This window comes from Haliaeetus leucocephalus, unplaced genomic scaffold (genome assembly GCF_000737465.1).
Source record: "Haliaeetus leucocephalus isolate CR32 unplaced genomic scaffold, Haliaeetus_leucocephalus-4.0 Scaffold144, whole genome shotgun sequence".
NCBI classification, from domain to species: Eukaryota; Metazoa; Chordata; class Aves; order Accipitriformes; family Accipitridae; genus Haliaeetus; species Haliaeetus leucocephalus.
Genome location: NW_010972580.1, coordinates 32,597 through 50,824, shown reverse-complemented (window position 1 = coordinate 50,824; position 18,228 = coordinate 32,597). Strand labels below are relative to the sequence as shown.

The 18,228-nt window shown below is 41.2% G+C and overlaps 1 protein-coding gene across 7 annotated transcripts; it reads left to right on the top strand.

Moving 5' to 3' along the window:
- Positions 1 to 172: 172 nt before the first annotated feature.
- Positions 173 to 17,265, top strand: GOSR2 (golgi SNAP receptor complex member 2). 7 transcript variants are annotated; one of them, XM_010561301.1, is made up of 7 exons: positions 173 to 256; positions 466 to 594; positions 2,854 to 2,918; positions 5,611 to 5,719; positions 6,795 to 6,927; positions 9,752 to 9,892; positions 14,024 to 17,265. In XM_010561301.1, exons 1-7 carry the CDS (start codon positions 228 to 230, stop codon positions 14,183 to 14,185), a joined length of 768 nt encoding a protein of 255 aa, XP_010559603.1. In that variant the 5' UTR covers positions 173 to 227; the 3' UTR covers positions 14,186 to 17,265. The 7 variants fall into 7 exon arrangements, with proteins under 7 accessions (XP_010559603.1, XP_010559607.1, XP_010559604.1 ...); XM_010561305.1 differs by lacking the exon at positions 14,024 to 17,265 and adding an exon at positions 8,747 to 8,887 and having other exon boundaries at positions 9,752 to 9,817; XM_010561302.1 differs by lacking the exon at positions 466 to 594.
- The last annotated feature ends 963 nt before the right edge of the window (positions 17,266 to 18,228 follow it).

Here is an 18,228-nt window from a genome sequence, read left to right as displayed (position 1 = left end):
CGCCCCGACGCCCCGCGGATGGGCGGCGGCGGGACGACGATCCGGCAGCGCCCCCTGGCGGCCGCGCCTGGCGCTGCTAGCGGCGCAGGCGCAGAAAAAGGGAGGCGGGGGGGGAGAAGTGCGTGTCCGCATATCCGCGGCCGGCGGAAGCGGAAGTCGGCGGGGTCGGAAGTGGATGGCGGCGACGTGGGTCGGTGGAGCGGAGGCGGGCGGGTCGCGCTGCCGTCATGGAGGGGCTCTACCACCAGACCAACAAGTGCGTGAGGCGACGCGACGCGACGCGACGCGGGGCGGGCGGCGTGGTAGCGGGACGTAACCCCCGAGGATCCGCGGGACGACTGGTGCGGGGCCGGGTCTGAGGGCGGGCACCCGGCCTGCGGGCCAGCACCCTCTCAGCGCCCTTCAAAAGCTTTTTTTCTCATAAAAATTCTCGTTTTCCACCTCGGCGCGTTGCCGTGAGGACAGTGCTTCAGCAGCAGAAGGAAGCAAAAGCCTGTCCCTCCGGGCTGGCCGTGTGTCTGTCCGGAGTCCCAGCCTGCTGTTAGCCACGTCAGTCCGAAAGCAAGCAAAGCCTGCTCGCCTCGGGATTTTAAAGTACAAGATTGCAAGTATTCACTGAAAACAAGTGATGCTGTTTTGTTAAATGTACTTACCTTTAAGGCATACTAATTTAGTAGCATTTTTGTGGCAGTGGGGGTTTGAGATGGCTAGCAGACTCAGTTTAAATCACCTCGGGAAACGGGTGACTCCTTGATGATAAAAAACCACTCAGTTTCACAGATAATGCTAACCTGATGAGGTAGAAGTGGTATGAAAAGCACAAAATAAGGCAAAAATCTTGCAGCTCTGTGTGATACAGATAACTCGTGGGAAAGAGACCAAAAGAAGCAGTTAATTGAAATATTCCAAATTTTTGCAGTAATGGGTTTCTTCATTGAGCTGTGTTGAAGGAGGTAGTGTGGTAAGAGAATTTTATTGAATAATGATATAGAGCGACTCTGTAGGGAGAAGCATGAAATCCTGCCTGGCCTTGGACACGTCCAGCAGGGATTGAGCATCCACAGCTTCTCTGGGGATCATAGTCACTGAGCTGTGTTTTTGTTGCAGTTTGTTGTCAGTCTGCGGATACTCTGGATTTTCAAACTCTCTTCCCACCTTTTCCCCAGACTTGCTCTGTTTTCTGGCATGGGAAGAGTCCTGGTGAGCGTGAAGTAGTTTTTCTGATCCAGTTGCACATGATCTGATTTGGCTTCTACACCTGGGTTTCTAAACAGGCACTTTAAGAGCATTTCAAGAGCAGTACGAGTCTCAAGCTGTCTCAGGTGTCCTAGAGAAATTGATTGGAAAGAAAACTATAAAACAAGTATGGGTTGCAAGATACTGGGTATTGAATTGGTTCTCTAGTTAATTCCAAGTAATGTGGTACTTACGACATACTTGATGATCTCTTTAGTAGCGCAGTATCGTGATTTGGAAGGTAGCCCTGGTAGTTATTAAAAAAATCTCATAATAACTGAAAAATAAATATTTTATTACTCTGTAAGATAAGTTGGTTTCAGAGGTCTGGCTTCATAAACATTTGTGCTGTAGTTATCAAATGGTACATACACCAGAAAAAGAGTCACTAATGTGACCAAAATCATGATCTCTTAAATATTTTTTTTTTTTTGAAAAAAGGAAATTATATTTTTGTAACTTTTTAAGTGTATTTCTTGAAGTCTGAATCCCAGCTGCGGTGAGATTGTTCACACCAAGTATGGCCAAAGGTCCGTCTGTCCCAATGTGTGTTTAGCATTGCCTAACTGCAGATCTCTAGGAAAGACAGTAAGAAACGGGCAAATGTATGCGATACTTTTGTTGAATATTTTCCCAATCTCCCAGAAATGTGAGGCTTGGGGGCTTCTTGAAACAGAGGAATGTAACAACCATCAGTGTTTGGTTGCTTTTTTGTTTTCCTTTGTCACTGCTTGTCCAGCAACAGTAGTTCGTTCTCTTTGATTTTAAGCTTTTAAATTCATTTCATGCTTCTGTAATTCATATGTTGTAAGAGAAAGTGAAAATCATTCCTTACTCACCTTCTCCTGTGCCATTTATGCTCTAGGGTATCTCTCCGCTATCACCTCCAGTCCAGACTGAACAACTTTCTTGTATAAAAGCTGTTCTGTACTTTCCATAATCTTTATTGTCCTTCTCTGAGCCTTTGCCAGTGCTTCTGTTGTCTTTTTGAGAAGGGAAGGGTAAAACCTGTGTTTAGTGTTGAAGATGTGTACTACCCATTTATGCAGTGACAAAAGTATGGTGTCTCATCAGTACTCTTGACTTTAGTGGTACACTTAGGTAGTGTTTCACTGCGGATCTATTATTAAGGTCTCACTTGTACCAACTCTCCTCCCAGTCAGGTCTTCCCTCTGCTATGCTCACCACTTGTGAGTTTGTAGTGTGAATCTGAAATCTCGTCTCCATGGTTGTCTTGGAGTAGGGTAGATCTTAATGGCTTTCAGCATGCCAGGTGTGTGGCATGGGGGAGAGCCCCAGTTCAGGTTATAAATACAAAAAGGGAGCTAGTACTGGATTGGAAATCTCTGAAGAAATAAAAGCCCTTTCACCTTGATTTTTGTTTTTAAACTGAAAGTTATTTTGTAGATGCATATTAAGTGAAAGCACGGCTTTCTTCATACTGAAGGATTGGGTGGTTTTTTGTGGTCAGTGATGGGTTGTCTGCACTGAATAGCATGTAGCTGATCTTATTCTGTTCTAAAAAGTACTTAAAAGAAGCTGAAAATTGAGGTATTGAAAAATGATTTGATTTTGTAGCTGTTAACTGACTTCTGTTAATTTACTGTCATTTGATAGGCAAGTCCATGAGGTCCAGTCTTATATGGGGCGCCTGGAGACTTCAGACAAAGAGTCAGTACACTGTAAGTAATTAATTAGTGAGAAAAGTCCCACTCCAGTACTGATTTTATTTAGCTTGCATCTTTAACCTTGTATGGTTTATCATTGTATTTACAATCATTATTGGAACAAATTCGGCTCTTCAGTCATTGTGATCGACTGTTGAGATGCGTCATCAATTTGGAATGCATTAAAGTTATTTTACTGTTTGACTTCAGTAGGGTGATGTTTTGTATGAAGGACAGTGGAAAAGACAGAACTCGCTGTCAGGGTATGCTGTGGAGGCCTTCAACATAAGCAGGTTAAAAAACCCCACGCTGATGCACTTTTGGAGGTGCAGTGAACACATTGATGTGGACAGAACTGCAAATTTGGAACATCACTGGGCTAGTTTGTTAGAAGCTCAAAAAGCTGAGAAATGTGGTTGTATATCTGTCCTGTTATGTTGCTATTCCTTAAGCGTCCACTGACTGGCAGTCTTCCCCAAAAGATGCTTAGTCCAGTTTCTGGGGAAAATGCCGTGATTTGGTGTGCAGGAATTTAAGCAGGATGATTTTGATAGTTCCTGCTTGCATCAGAGTTGGAACCTGTAATTCCATCTGCTTATGAAAAATATGTAGAACAACTAGGTCTGAAATCGCTTCAGTAAATTTGGACTATAACCCTGTGCTAATAAAATTACTGTAATAAAACGTTATGATATATTGTGGCAGGACTTTTTACCCCAGTGTGGAATTGGCAAATGTATTTTGGACCTGTGTTTGAAGCCTTAATTCCTGTTTGAGTAATTGCTAATGGACCTCATCAGGAACTTCTGAAGGGAAAGGACACTGCATTGGCTGGATAAATTTATGCACACATTGATTGACTTCCGTTACCTTAAATATATTCGTGAAGCACAACTTCACTGTAGAAATGGCTGTGATAAGTTTCCTATCAAAATAACGACTTGTCTACTGGTTGTGTTATCTGTGGTGGTTGTACTACTCCCAGTACAATGGCAGACTTCCCAGACTGCTGTTCACTGGATGTAGTTTTGGAACCTCTTGAAAACTAGCAGAATTTGCCATCTTGCCTCTGCTACTTGAGACCATTTCAAGAGATAAGATTATGTACCATCTTATGTAGTCAATAAATGAACATAGTCTCTCTCTGTATATAGATACAGATATGTGCTCTAGATGTTCGTGTATATTTTAGGATTTATGGAAAAGGATTATCTTCTGGTTGAAGAGCAGGAATAGGAGCCAGGAAATCAAACTTCCTGTTGCAGCTTTCCTTTTCCAACTTGGGGCAAATAATCCCTTCTTGCTCAGAAAAGCCAAAGGTGACTAAGATAGTAATACTATTGTTTGGACTAGCAAAAGCTAATGTAATTGTCTGTCTGCTCTCCTCATTGCTTTTCTGTTAAGTTTAGCTGTACTAAATGATGGCGAGATGAATTAGGACAATTTGATTTGTGCCTGCATACGTGGATTAATTACTCTTTGATTGTGTGAGATCAAAGGGCAAAGAGAAGGGGTTGTTATGTGCTGTTTGCTTTTCCAGGTTCTGCTGAATGCGATTTTCTGGAAAGTCCTGAAGTACCGTGGAGTAGTTAGCAGTTGGTTAATAATGCTTTTCTGTATACCTCTTTAGTCTAAATGCAAAATAAGAACAAATGGTGTCTGTAGAATTTGGCGATTATTTATATCAGGTCTGACCATGGCAGTCTGAGACTTCAGGACTGTCCTCGTGGCTGCACAGACATGACGGTGCTTCTGTCCTCTAATAATCAGGCTGTGGACATGCTTTGGAGGGTGCTTACCTTCAGCCTTACAGCTCACCTTCTTTAAACACAAGAATGTCAGATGATGAATAGTGCTCCTGTCTTTTGCCCTTCTGTGCAATTCTTTAATTTGTGAAATGCTGGGTTGTGACATGGTTAGAAAATGTGGTTGTCAGATGAGGAAGGGTGTTGTATAGCAAAACTCAGTACAAGCCACGACTACAGTAACTGAAAGTGTACGATTGTCTTTCCCCAGTTGTGTCAGTTTCCCACCTCATTAAAGTACAAGTATATGAGTTTGTGTTGTGTACTATTGCCCCTCTGCTATTCCTATGCAGATTATCAGAAGAAATTGCAATGTAGATGATTACAGAGGCAATTATTTTGTGGCCTTGTTTTCCCACTTGCAAGGGCTTCAGCCCTGTTTTGGCCATGTCTTTCTGCTTGTTCAGTCTCCCAGTTCCTGTGAACTCTGAATCCTTCCCATTCTCCTTCAACCTTTGCTGCTCTGGTTATGGATGATGTATATTAACTCTGTGTTAACAGTTTTCAGAGGTTTAAATTGCCATTGTTGTGAGAATCATATTGGCTATTAGCTTGTGTAAGCAAATCCTGCTGAGGGAACAGGAAGGGGCTGCAGGGGGGAATGTGGGAGCTTTAAATCCTAATATATGTTGCTGATAGGGAAAGAGGCTCAGGTGTCTTGAAAGAGCAGGGGCTTTCCTAGCTCCCTTCTCAGAGGAGGAGGGAAAGGCAAGTGTCTCAAATTACTGAGTTAAAGACGTGGCTTTTCATGATACCTGTAGTTCTGTTATGATTTTTTTTCATCCAGTAAGGATCTGCATGTGTCAGGTTTTAAATACTGGTTTGAATGCATTTGAGCTTTTACTTTCACTCAGATTGCAGTTCTTTAATTCAAATCAAATCACATTTTTATTTCCTTGCAGTAGTAGAAAATGAGATTCAGGCAAGAATAGACAATATATTCAGCAACTTGGAACGTCTGGAAATCCTGTCCAGCAAAGAACCTCCCAATAAGCGACAGAATGCTAAACTGTAAGTTCACCATCTTTGCTATGATAATGTGCTGTAGTCTTTGTAATTATTTTTATTAAATGTATTGAAGCCCTTTGCCTTTTGAGTGAGACTTTATACTTTGCATAACTTATCTCTGTGCTCTACAGTAGCAAAATTGGGGCACAGAGGCAAAATCACTTCCCTGCATTTAACCACAGACTGGTGATGGAGCTGGATTCATGGCTTTGTTCTGAGATGAGCAGAACATGGCACTTCAAGGCTTAAAAAAATTTCTACTCTCTATGGCGTTTGCTTTTAATGCCATTTGTGGAGGTAAGGAGTAAAATTACTTCAGTTGATGTCATTTTCTCTGGACCATTTTCCTAGCTGTTGGTGACTAAAATAAGGAGGTTTCTAAAGTTAGCACTGGTTTGAACAGGAGGCTGGACCAGAGACCTCAGGACTTCTGTTCTAATTTATTCTGTAACTCTACTATTAACATTTAGTCCCAAAATGCCTTTGTAGATACTAGGGGTAGATTTCATGTCACCTGTATTAAAGAGGTCAGTACCTGAAATAGTCATCAAATATTTAATCAGAGGTAATGGAGTTCTGGATGTTATTTGTTTTAGCCTAATGGAGATGTCTCCTGTATTGTTCACTGAGTTTTAAACTCTTTTTAATAAAAACTCAAACTTAAGAACATGGTGCTAATTAATGAAACTTGAAAGCTTAATCTTTTATGTGCATGAGGATCATAAAATAGAAACTGTTCAAATCCTACCATCTTTCCAAATCTGTGTTAGATGAGGAATATATATATATATAAAAAAAACTCCTGAAGAGACTAGTCATGGGATAGTGTGTCCAAGACAGCTCAAGAATTCTGCTACACGTTCTGTCATTAACCTCCAGTTAAATAATCACCTGTTTAGTAGAAAAACGAGGTACGGAAGATCTAAGTCTGGAATATGGGCCTAACATTGAATGTCCTTACCTTCTAGGTAGAACCCATCATTCTTTATTGTTTGTCACTGTTAATTTATAATGCTCCATTCTTCATATAAAAAAACATCATCCCTGTGAATGTCTTCCTGTTGTTGATCCTTTCTAGCCGAGTTGACCAGCTGAAGTACGATGTTCAGCATCTGCAGACAGCCCTGAGGAACTTTCAACATCGCCGTTATATCCGGGAGCAGCAGGAGCGACAGCGAGAAGAGTTGCTTGCACGTACATTCACTACTAATGTAAATATATTCTTTGTTTCAGATCTCTGTGTTCTAGAAGCCATAGTCTTTCAGAGAAGTTTCAGGCAAGATGTAGGCATGACTCTCTTAGATTGCTGCTGTGAGATGTAAACAGAGTAAAGATAGAAAAGAACAATAATACGTGTTAAAAAAGTACAACACTCTTGTGAGGAAAAGTTGGGTTAATAAGAGGCAGTAGTAAAAGACTCCAGAAACTGCTGCTCATATTTTATCCCGTGCAGTTCTACCTGACTATGTAGGAGTTTCAGAAGGGTGAATGAGGTACGTACTGAAGTATACATTTTGCTTGGATTTGTCTCAAATGTTTTTGTCAAATCCTGAGATATGTAAAAGCTAGATGTCTGGCTTTTGTACACTCTGCTGTCAGTAGATGTCAGCAAGCTTTAATTTGTCCTAATATAAATCACACAGCTGGCAAAAAAACCCTTGCTTTTTATCTATAAATGACTCAAAAGTTTTTAATAACAGGAATGTGTTTCCACCTGTTCTTGTTAATTCTTAGTTCCTCCACTGGGAAGTCACCCCAGTGCAAATTTCTAGAGGAATTTTACTCTGAATAAAGTAGGTTTGCTTTCAGATTTCACTTTTCTGTAACTCAAAAGCTAGTCTTTGTTGTTGTTGTTGTTAAAGGCATGTAACCTAACATTCATTATTTGTGTTGTCATTCATTGTTAATGGCAAGGAGGAATAAATGTGAGCAGTCCTCTTGAGATTTGGGAAGTTCAGTGCACTTTTCAAAGCCTGACATAAAGATGACATCTAGCATTTTGTTGGCTATTTTGAAATTATAAACAAGACGTGAAAGGAACACTGGAATTTGAAACCTGATTTGTTTTCAAAACACTGTGGTGTTCCTCTGCAAATATGGAGAACTTTTCCTACAGGAAAACTTGTTGTCCAGAAATAAAACCGGTGTAAATGGAACAGTTTTGAAGAGCAGTAGCAGGCTTGCAAATGCAAAATAAATGGCAAATTGTTTTTTTTCTCCTTTAGATGTTGAAAGGTGTCTCAAGATGAAAAAAGAAAAGCATGATTATTTTTCATTTCTTTTACCTCGTTACAAAAATGTGACTTTTAAAGTAGAATGACCCTTTAGTAGGAAAAGGATGATTTATTTGTCAGTTATTGGCCTGTTTTGGTTAGAAGTTTACACAGTTTCTATTTTTATACTACCTTATTCTATTAAATAGAAATGTCAGCTGAGTATGTAAGCATCCTGAATAAATCTGTAACATACATAACAGCTTTTGAAAGCTGTAGCAGTTTTCTGAACTTTTTGCTTAGTTCAAAGATAAATGTGGTCTTTATCTTTAAAGCCTTCCCTTGTACCATTCTGGAGAAAATCACTAACAGCAAATGAAAGATATGATGCCATCTAGTCTTTCTGTGACGAGGGTCAAAAATCTACTTCAGTATTTTTCTTGCAGCCTTGTGGTGTATAAAAAAAAATCTTACAAGCTCCTCATATAGGAAATGGATTCCCTGCTGACTGGAAGTTTAATAAATATCTGAAATAATAGCCCTTCAGATGCAAATCCAAGTACTTCTGCTCTGCACACTCATTGAAGATGAGACACTTGTTTAAACTTTAGTGCTTCATTAACATTTGATCAAAGAGATGTATATGCTGTCATGGCTTCTTCATCCAGTAACTTTGACCCTGCAACTGCTAACAGCTCTGTCCTTTATTCTTCATTCTTTTACAGCAAGCAGAACACCCACCTAGGCAGTACAAGATCTAACACTGGATCGTACATGTCATTCCCATAATAACTTCTTATTTTTTTTAAATAATCAGCAGAGTCTACTCAGAGCAAGTTTGGTATTGTTGCATGCATGTAACCTACAGCTGACAGTCAGATGTAGGATATTAACCATCTTTGGCCCTAAATACGAATTCTGCATTTTGGTAGTTCTTGTTCTGAGTACATGAAAGCAGGTAAGCCAGTGTTTCCACACTTCCCTCTTACCAATATCATGATTCCTGTTCATAAAACAATGTAGGAGTGATGAGCTATTATCTTGACTCTCTGGAGGGAATGGTGTCCAGAGAAGATTAAACTGGAGCCCTTGGAAAGACAAAAGTGATCACATCCTCTGACCTCTTGTGCAATCCAGATTACAGAATTTTATCCAGTTATTTCCATTTCAAGACTCATAGTTTCTAATTGAGCTAATGCATCTTTTCTGGAAAAACATTAATTTTTTTTTATTTTTTTTTTTTTTTTAGATAAGGCTTTGGGTGTTGAGTGAGTCAGACTTTCAGGGAACTAGGTTCATGTCTGCCCTCGCTATCAGAAATTTGCATCATGTTGTAAATTAATAGAATGTCATCTCCCAGTCATTGTGTTTTGCAGGCCTTTTGTAGTTTAGAAATCTGATATTAAATCTTTCAAAAGTCTTTCACTTGCAATGATCAAATGACTCCATGTTAAACACCTTCTGTTAGTTTTGATGTTCTTTCTTGTAATACCCTTTCCTACATATATCATAAACTGAGATTATAAAAAATTCTCCACTTTTAATCTGACTTTTTATCCTTCGAGATCTAATTGCAGTTGAACAGCTGATCAGCTTTGCCTTTTGGCTTGCTTCCTGTAGGCTTCTCTAAATTACTTTTTTCACTCAAATATTAATGTTGTGTTTAATATCCTTATATAAAAAAACGTTTAAAATGTAATCCTTCAAGTCCTGTGAAGTTTTTGCCACGTTTATTTCTGCATGTTCTTTTTCTGGATCTAACTATGTATGGGCAGTATGAGTGAGCAGGCAAGGTAACCAAGACCCTGCATTTCCCCTACAGGACTCTGACACCACCATACCGATCGACGAAACATTACAGTTTAATGAATCCCTCCAGAATGCCCATCGTGGCATGGATGATCTTATTGGCAGTGGGACCAACATCCTTCAGGGGCTGAGGGACCAGAGAGTGACATTAAAGGTGGGGGCATCATTTTTTACCAAAAAGACCCCACGTTTTTCTGTGTTTATGATGACCAGGCTAAGTAAAATCAATACATGAGTTTGTTTCAGTAAACTGCTTTGAGCTGAGAATGCTGGGAAAGGCCCAAATTCCATTTTAACTAAACCTGAAATCTTTACATTTTATCATCTTACTGGGAGCATCTTTAAGCTCTTTTTGTGGCTGGATGGCCTAGCAGTCTTCACCTGCATGGTAGTTAGTATCTGGAGTGCTGAATGTTATGTTTTGTTCCCTTATGGGTTTTTTTTTGTTTGTTTGTTTGGGTGTGTTTTGTTCAAGTGAAGAATGGGAAGTAATGACTAGCTCACAGATAGATAACTGATTCAGATGAACATGACTCAGAGCAACCACAAAGCTGGTGTAAAGTACTTATCTTTATTACTAATCTTAAACACAATACTCTCTCAGGTCTAACGCACCTCAACAATATATCCTTCCCTGAATACTGTTAATGATGGCTGTATTTCTTCATGTGTCTTAATAACAAATATTTGTCATTTATTTTAAAGACTGTTCAAAGTGATGTTAAATTTTGAGCGAATAGCTCAAAGATACAAAAAGTTTTTTAATAAGAAGTGTGTGTTGGGGGAAAGCTAGATTGCTGAAAAATGTGGGGAAATCCCTACTTCTGTTCCATTCATCTTCTGATGGGGATAACTATTGTTGTCTGTTTTGTGATATTGCTTTGTTTTGGGATGTGTCTGCCAGAGGATTTAAGCATTTTTAATTGCTAACATAAATCCTTACATTTGGTCAGATGAATCGCACCTTAAGCTCCATGGATTGTAGACTAGGGTTTCACTGGCTATAAAGGCAGTTCAGCCAGCTTGTATACAGACAGCTGAACTGTACATATGTATGGGTTTCACTCTTAAAGTGCATAGGCATTTTGCTGGAGCAACTTCCAGTACCTGTGGTACCCATTTCCTGGGAGTTACTAGAGCTGAGTGTCTTCACAGGGCAGAGTTGCTAGGTGCTTATTTTAATCCTAATGTCGTGTTGCAATTCACAAGCCAGGTACTTCCTATCCTGATCACAGAGGTCCAGGCTACCTGGTATTCCCAAAGCACTGGACAGGACCACCACAGGGTACAATGACAGAAAGCAGTGTTGTAACTCCTTTTCTACTCTGTAGTCTGGTGATCAGTTCCTGCACTCACAAATGTTACATGGATGCATTAAAGCAGAGTTTGAAGTCGAGTTCTTTCCTCTCTGAGGTGAAGGATAGCTTCTTGGTTAAGGTTAGTTGTTCACTGACCTAGTGAATATATATTTCTTTTTAGACAAAGTCAGTTACTGGAAAAACTTTGAATAAGATGTAGCTACTCAGTGTGGTAGTTAAGCATTCATTTAAGAGATATGTGGTAGCTGAGTAGTCTAGCTGTACGACTAGTGGGTAGAAGGAGGGATTCTGCTACCATCTCATGAAGAAAAGGGTGGAAGGACTACTTATTAGTGCCAGGAGAGGATTCAGGGTTGTGAATGCTTTTTGGAAAAAGTAGCTTCCTTAAAGTTCCTACATCCTTGAGGTTATACACATCTGTCCTCTGTGTTTAGCACTGGATAGCTTTGGTGGCTGCTCACATTGGCTTGGGGCATCCAGTCATTAAAGTGCACGAGTGTACCTGTGCTTCACACAGGGAATTTGACTTGTTGATTCTACAAGATGGTAAGTCACTGATTCAAGGTAATCTCTGGTGAGTGACTGAAGCACTTGGTTTCTGGGGGTTCCTGAGAAGGAAGTGCGTACATCACAACTTAGGAGAACTTAACCACAGTTGGCAAATATGATAAAGGAACAGGACTTGTTGCCTCAAAGACATTGAGAGGAAATACTGTTTTGTGTTATCGTCCATGGTCCTGTCTTGCTGCTTTTGCTAGTTAGATTGCAGTAATGTGACTGGATTCCTATTAGATTATGATGGGCCTTCTGCAAATGTAGGCATGCCTTGTCTCTGCTGACAAATTGTAGCAAGTTAAGCATATTTCGGGTCAGAATTGTAATAGTGAAGTTGTTAGTGTGTCTCTGCCCACTCCTACTGATAGTCTGTTCTTTTGGGAGCATCCTGTTCTTATGTTTTCAAGAGGATATTTCTTCTTGCTCAGAGATGAGGAAACATCTGTTCATATTCCTCTTCCCCTTAGCTTAGCTTTTTTTACACTATCAGAGACTTTGCCTGTTTACAAATCTGCCAGAAGCAGCTAGCGTAGAGACAACTTAAAAGGTAAATGAGTTAATTTGGAAACATGTTATTCCATGTAACTTCTTGGGTATTGGATATAAACAGACAGGTATGAACCAAGTATTCCCAAATTGTCACAAGTCTTTAGCTGTTCTAGTTGTACAGTTCATTCCATGGACTGCAAGAATTGAAGAGTCTTCACTTTTCCTATTGTTTACTTTCATTTTAAAGATTCATATTCGGTTTCTCTTCTCCAAGCAAGGTTTTCTTTTGTTCTGAAGTCCTGTGAAAAGATTGCTGCAGAGACAGGAACAGTGCTGAACTAGAAAGCATAGTATCCAGGGGTTTAATGTGAGGTGTGTGAAATGGAGGTGAAAAATGTGATTATGTTTTACTAGCAGAGACATAACCTGATTTCAGCAAAGGGCCTGAATACCTACACAGCCTTCTACAGAAGAAACTGATTATCTAATTTGGTATTGCAAATCTGTCTGTTTTATGGATTAAGAAACTGTTTGTGCATGTATGTCTAATACAGTTGATATAAATTCTGTCCTCAGCTTTTCTGATCTTGGGTTTATATTCAGAACAATTCCCAGATTTCACCTTTTTATTCTTCTTAGACCAAAGATACAGTGGACTGTGAGAACAGAAGCTAGAGTTTTTATTTTAAAGTTAAAGCGTGGTAGTAGAGCATTGTGATGGGAATCTCTGCTATTGACCTTGCTCAGAGAAGAAATAACTTAAGTCTTACAGCTTTCTGAAGCAGGGTGTTCTGTTAAGGACTTGGACCCAGAAGTCATTTTGAGAGATTAGGTTCATTATCATTGCCATGGCGTGACAAGGCTACTTTCTAGCAGTACCCGTCTTTGTGGACACATAGGTGTGATGGAGGCTGGTCCTGGCCAGCGTATCTCTGATTGCATGCTGTGAGCTGAGTCGTGGTGCTCAGTGCAGCATCTCTGCCTGCCCATCGGTAATGTTACCCATTTGTCTAGCTTATCTAGAAAGGTCCTTCTCACCTGCCTGTACTATCGTGACTCCGTAGGCATGAATTCTCTCCCTTCTTCCCAGATGGGACAATACCCAGCTCTGAACTGTGCCCAGAGTACATCTATGTGCTTGTATTTCATACAGTTCCCTTTGACTATTGCCCTGAAATAAAGTAGCAATATTCCTGCTGCACGGCAGCAGTGACTCCCCCAGCTCAATTCTGGTACCTCCAGTTCTGCAGCTCACTGTGTTTAACTGTCACGTGCTTACTGCTGCTGTGGTAACTGGTGGGATCCACATTCTTAATAACACCAACTGCTTCAGCAGTGAAACAAAACTGAGGTGTGGGCCTGCCTGCAGTACATCTGCTAGCAGTCTTTGTTCAGTGCTTTTCTCCAGAAGGATTTCTTGAAATTGCATTAATTACACTTCTGTATGTCTTTCATTGCACTCTACCATTAGCCTTACAAGTTTCTGGACTTCCTTTTCAATCTGTTGTTGGTATGAACTGTACTTCAGTGGGAGGGAAGTTCTGCAAGAAAGGTTGTCTGATCAAGAAGCTTCAGGCTCTTGTTAGGCTGTATATCTTAAAAAGGACCAGAAAAACTCTTAATGCCTCTGTAGGGAGTGCATTTTCTCTGAGCCACTCTTTATGATGTCTCTGTCTGGACAGATTGTTTTGTATCTTTAACCACATTCCTGTTCATGTATGTGAATTAATTAGTCTCATCATCCATCTATTTCCAGGGTCCTGTAGCCATCTGCTCTTAAAATGTAGGAACTGTTGGCTGATAGCAAGTTCCCTTGATCAGAATTCACCACTTGCCACCCATGATGAAATATTCCTGGGCTGTGGAGTAAGAAGTGTTGGACCATGATGTTAATTGTTTCTTTGCTGTCTTTTTATTCTTAGGGTACTCACAAGAAGATCCTGGATGTTGCCAACATGTTGGGCTTATCCAATACAGTAATGCGGCTGATAGAGAAGCGAGCCTTTCAAGATAAATACTTCATGATTGGGGGAATGATTTTGACTTGTGTAATTATGTTTCTCGTTGTGCAGTATCTGACATGAGCTGCTGAACTATTCCCAGAAGAGATTGTCTTTTGGAGCAAGATGGACTGTCTTCCAAACTGTACTTCCCTCTGAGTGCTGCTTTGGATGAGCCCCTCCTGTGAACTTCAGTTTACGAATCACACTCAGACACATGTTATGTGGAAAGCATGTAGGGAAACAAATTCCTCTGGGGATGCTGTAGTTGAGAATGGCCCTGTAAAAATAACCCTAGCCTTTACTGCTCTCACCTTATTGTCTGCAGGTTTAAGAATCTGGTTAAATAGGAGGCAGAACTGAAAATTTTGCCCAGCTGTACTGCAAGGTAGGAGTGTCTTTTTGGGTAGATAGGGATAAGAGGATGCAAAGGCAGAGCATAAGATGTAGTGAGCCTTTCCTGTGCTAGCTAGAAGTGACCCTGATCACTGTATTTTGCAATGAAAGAATGCCACTGAGGAGAATTTCACATTGTGGGCACACTCCTGCAGTGTAAGTGTGCAAAAAGAGGTGGGAAGTGAAAGGTTCCCATCTGCAAACTCACTGTTTTGCTTGGAGGGAGAAGGATTTGTGGAGAAGGGTCTTAAAGCATGGTTATAACCTCAGCTAACTTTTTTGTTTACGCCTACAGTATTAACCAGCACAAATCTTCCCATTTTAGGCTGAAATGCTTCTCATCTTATCTGAGGTATGTTTTGGTACCTTTTTATGCCCCGCTGCTTCCAAGTGGAAGCTGAATGCTGTACTTCTGCCTGCTTTCAGTCAGATGCACATGAGGCCTGTGTTATCTCACTGTGCCTAGTGCCAAATCCAGCCTCTGAAAACTGGAAGACTCTGACATTTTTAATGCTAGTGCACATCACATTTTTGTGAGTTGTGTTCATTTTCTGAGGTGGTTGGTTGGTGTGTTGTGCTCTGTAGCTGGTATTTTTTTGAATCGATGAAGAAGGCAAGTCCTCACTGTGCTCAGATTCAGATTTGTGATTTTTATGTTCATAGAGCTGGAATGGGGTCTCTGCTGTTCTTTACATTCAGAATAACAGTGGGATCAGGGCAACAGACCTTTCTCTTCAAATCAGTTGTCGTCAGAAGAGTTTCCTGAAGTTATGTGCCTTGGGATGGTAAATAAACATCCCTCACCCCTGGGAAGGGTGTTCTTTGTGTTTTCTTTGTACCTGCAAAGTTACTGTGAAAGACATTCTTGTACATTCTCATATGTATCACCTCACAGATGATAGCCAACTTAACATGTATCTCCTTGGTTGTAGGTATCTATCCACATTTAAACATTCACAGTTATGAAATGCCTTGTTTATGGTACTCCTTTCCCTGCAGACTCGGGGGGGCTCTGTTAGAACGGCCATCCTGAGATTTTGGGCATCATCCGTTTCAATCAGCCTTCAGATACATTCCCATCCCAATTTGTGTACAAGTCTGGAGCATTTCCAGATGTCTGACAGTGGCACGGAAGCGTCATATTCAGATGATGTGGCATAATACTGGCAATTCCTTCATTTTTTTCTGTCTGGAATGGTTGTGGGTCTCTTAATTAGTAACAGATTACAAGTTTTGCATTCTATCTTTGCTGCAATAAGCTTTGCTTTTATTACGTAGCCTGTTGCAAACTTTTGAGAAATGGTATTAATAACTGTAAAAAATGAATTTCGGTTAACCTGGGCAAGTGAAACAGGCTTTAGCCGTGCTTGTTTACACTTGCATAACTGAACTATTGACTGACCTGTGTGCTGTGGCAGAGCAGATGAGAGTACCCAATTTGATCAGCTGTCACAGGCCAGTCAGCTTCATGCCTGGAACCCGGGGCAAGAGAAGAGTTAGCAGTCGGAGTGCTACCTGGCTGCACTGCAGACACAGGGGTGGAGACCAAGATGCTGTCACTGCTTGGATAATTCTACTGGATGGTTCAGCAGAAGAAAGCAGGAAAGCCTCAATGTTTGTTGGATATCTAGTGTGCTGCACGCCTGCTGGCTGTCTGTTTTGTGCTTAACGTGTTTGATGCTTCTGAATTGTTTTGTGCTCTTTGTGTTCAGTCTGCTAGGCTTTCCCAAGGAAACACATTAGCAGACCAAGTACAGAATTGGTTTTCATTTGAGCCAGAGGGGCTAGGGAATTGAAAGGAAGAGAGGAAGTCTGCAGTGATAGATCATCTGTCTTCTGGTATCTTTAAATCTTAAATCTAAATTTACCTTAAATTTATTGTAAATATGAAGTCTGATAGATTTGGCATTCTATGCACTTGCAAGATGATAATCTATGAGATCAGTTGGGTACCTTGTCAGGGATCCCTGGAAAATCTTCTTCTCTTCTCAGAAACTGGTCCAATTCCACGTTAATTTTACAACTTTATGGCTTAGTGTTTAAAGAATGTCATTTGGTGGTGTTTAAAGTTTATATAGTTGTGACCTGGTGTAGCGGGATTTGTCTTATACCAAGGTGAGACTCTAGCCAATTTGTTTCCTTTTTTGGCTTGTGGCAGGAGCCATAAAATAATTGGAACTGGATTTTTTTTTCTGTTTTTGAGACAAGCTTGGCATTTTAATACATGTTTCTCTGTTCATTTAATTTGCCCTTTTAGAGTATCCTTGTTCTTGTGTAGGCTAATTTCCCTCTTGTAAGCAAAGTGTCCTTGGTATTTAGTATGTCTAAAGGTGAGATGTGGGGCTTGAAGGAACCACCTAGGTAATGATTTGATGATGTGCAAGTTCAGACAAATTTCTACTACATGTTAAGTCCAAAATGATTTACAAGAGTATCTGTGCTATCTCAGACGGTTAGTGTACAATTCTCAAAGCCTCTATCATTACAGTGTGCCACATTAGGAGCACAGGTAGGATCAAGTTCCCTGCTAACGTGAAATGGGACAGAGCTGAAACCCTGGGTGGCTTTACATGTTGCTGCTACAGCTGTCAAGTTTCCTTTCTTACTAAGACTATATTTCCTTCAACAGAGCTGTTTTGCCTCTGAACAGCTGTGGCACAGCAAATGTTTCAGCTGTTGGATGAACTCTCTCACGAGAGGACACTGTGGAAATTAACTTGCCTCTGAAAAAAAACTTTTAACCAGTATTTTATACATAAAGGGGCAAGGATGGGACATGATGTGATTCATGTGATGTGTTATGTGAATAAAGATTTTTCAACCAAAATGAAGTTTTTTACCTTGACTAACATGTAAGGTGCCCAAGTACTTAAGCTGGACAAATCCAATATTCTTATACTGAGGCAGGTTAAGGCAGAAGGCTGGCTTGGCCAAACAGGGAACCTCTGCCTGAGCTCAGATCTGAAAAGGAAGCTCACAGAAAGCAGAAGCAGGGGTCAGCTACCCTGGAGGAAGAGATGTTGCTCAAGGGTCAAAGCCAAAGCTTAGCTGGCACTGAAACTAGCGAGGGATAAGTCGGGCTTGTATAGGTGCATTGGTAGCAAAAGGAACCAAAGCTCCCACCCAAAGGGAAGGGGACACTGCAGTCTTTCCCACTGTTTGCCCACGCAGGAAGGTGTGTGGTGGCAGATGCCCCACCGGAGGGGGAAGCAATGCCACAAGGGGAGAGGACTGGCTCTTCAGGCTTCCACGAAGTGGGGGAGTGTGAAGCAGATGGAGACATGCAGGGAGGCATAAAGTCCTGCCTACCAAGGGAGAAAGTGTGCAATGAGGAGAAAGTAGATGGGAAACATGGGGTGGATTTTCTTCCCAGTTCACTGAGAATGGATGGAGAGAGGAGAAGGCACCAGCAGGGAGAGGGTCACAGGGATGTTGTGGAGTGCCCAGTCTGTGTTTCAGTAGGAAGTGGGTCCCACCACACTGTGGGGTTGGAACGTGGGGGGAGAGTGTGTGCGCTGGCTCCAGACCAGGCTCTCCCAGTGATGGATCTCACTGGTCAGACGTGGTGGCACACAGGCTTGTACTGCCCTGGAACTGGTGCTGGCTCAGAAGGGTGGTAGAAATGGTGGTGGTGGTGGTCTCTGCTGGCTGGGTGGTGGAACAGGAGTGTGGGAGCAGCTGGGGTGGTGGGGAGCTGGTTGCAGGTGGGAGCTATGCTGCAGGGAAGACAG

Excerpts from the sequence above, each read along its gene's own strand:
- GOSR2 (XM_010561301.1), top strand. The coding sequence starts at position 228 with ATGGAGGGGCTCTACCACCAGACCAACAA. Across the intron at positions 2,919-5,610 it reads AGACAAAGAGTCAGTACACT|TAGTAGAAAATGAGATTCAG; the intron begins GTAAGTAATTAA and ends ATTTCCTTGCAG. Across the intron at positions 6,928-9,751 it reads CACGTACATTCACTACTAAT|GACTCTGACACCACCATACC; the intron begins GTAAATATATTC and ends TTTCCCCTACAG.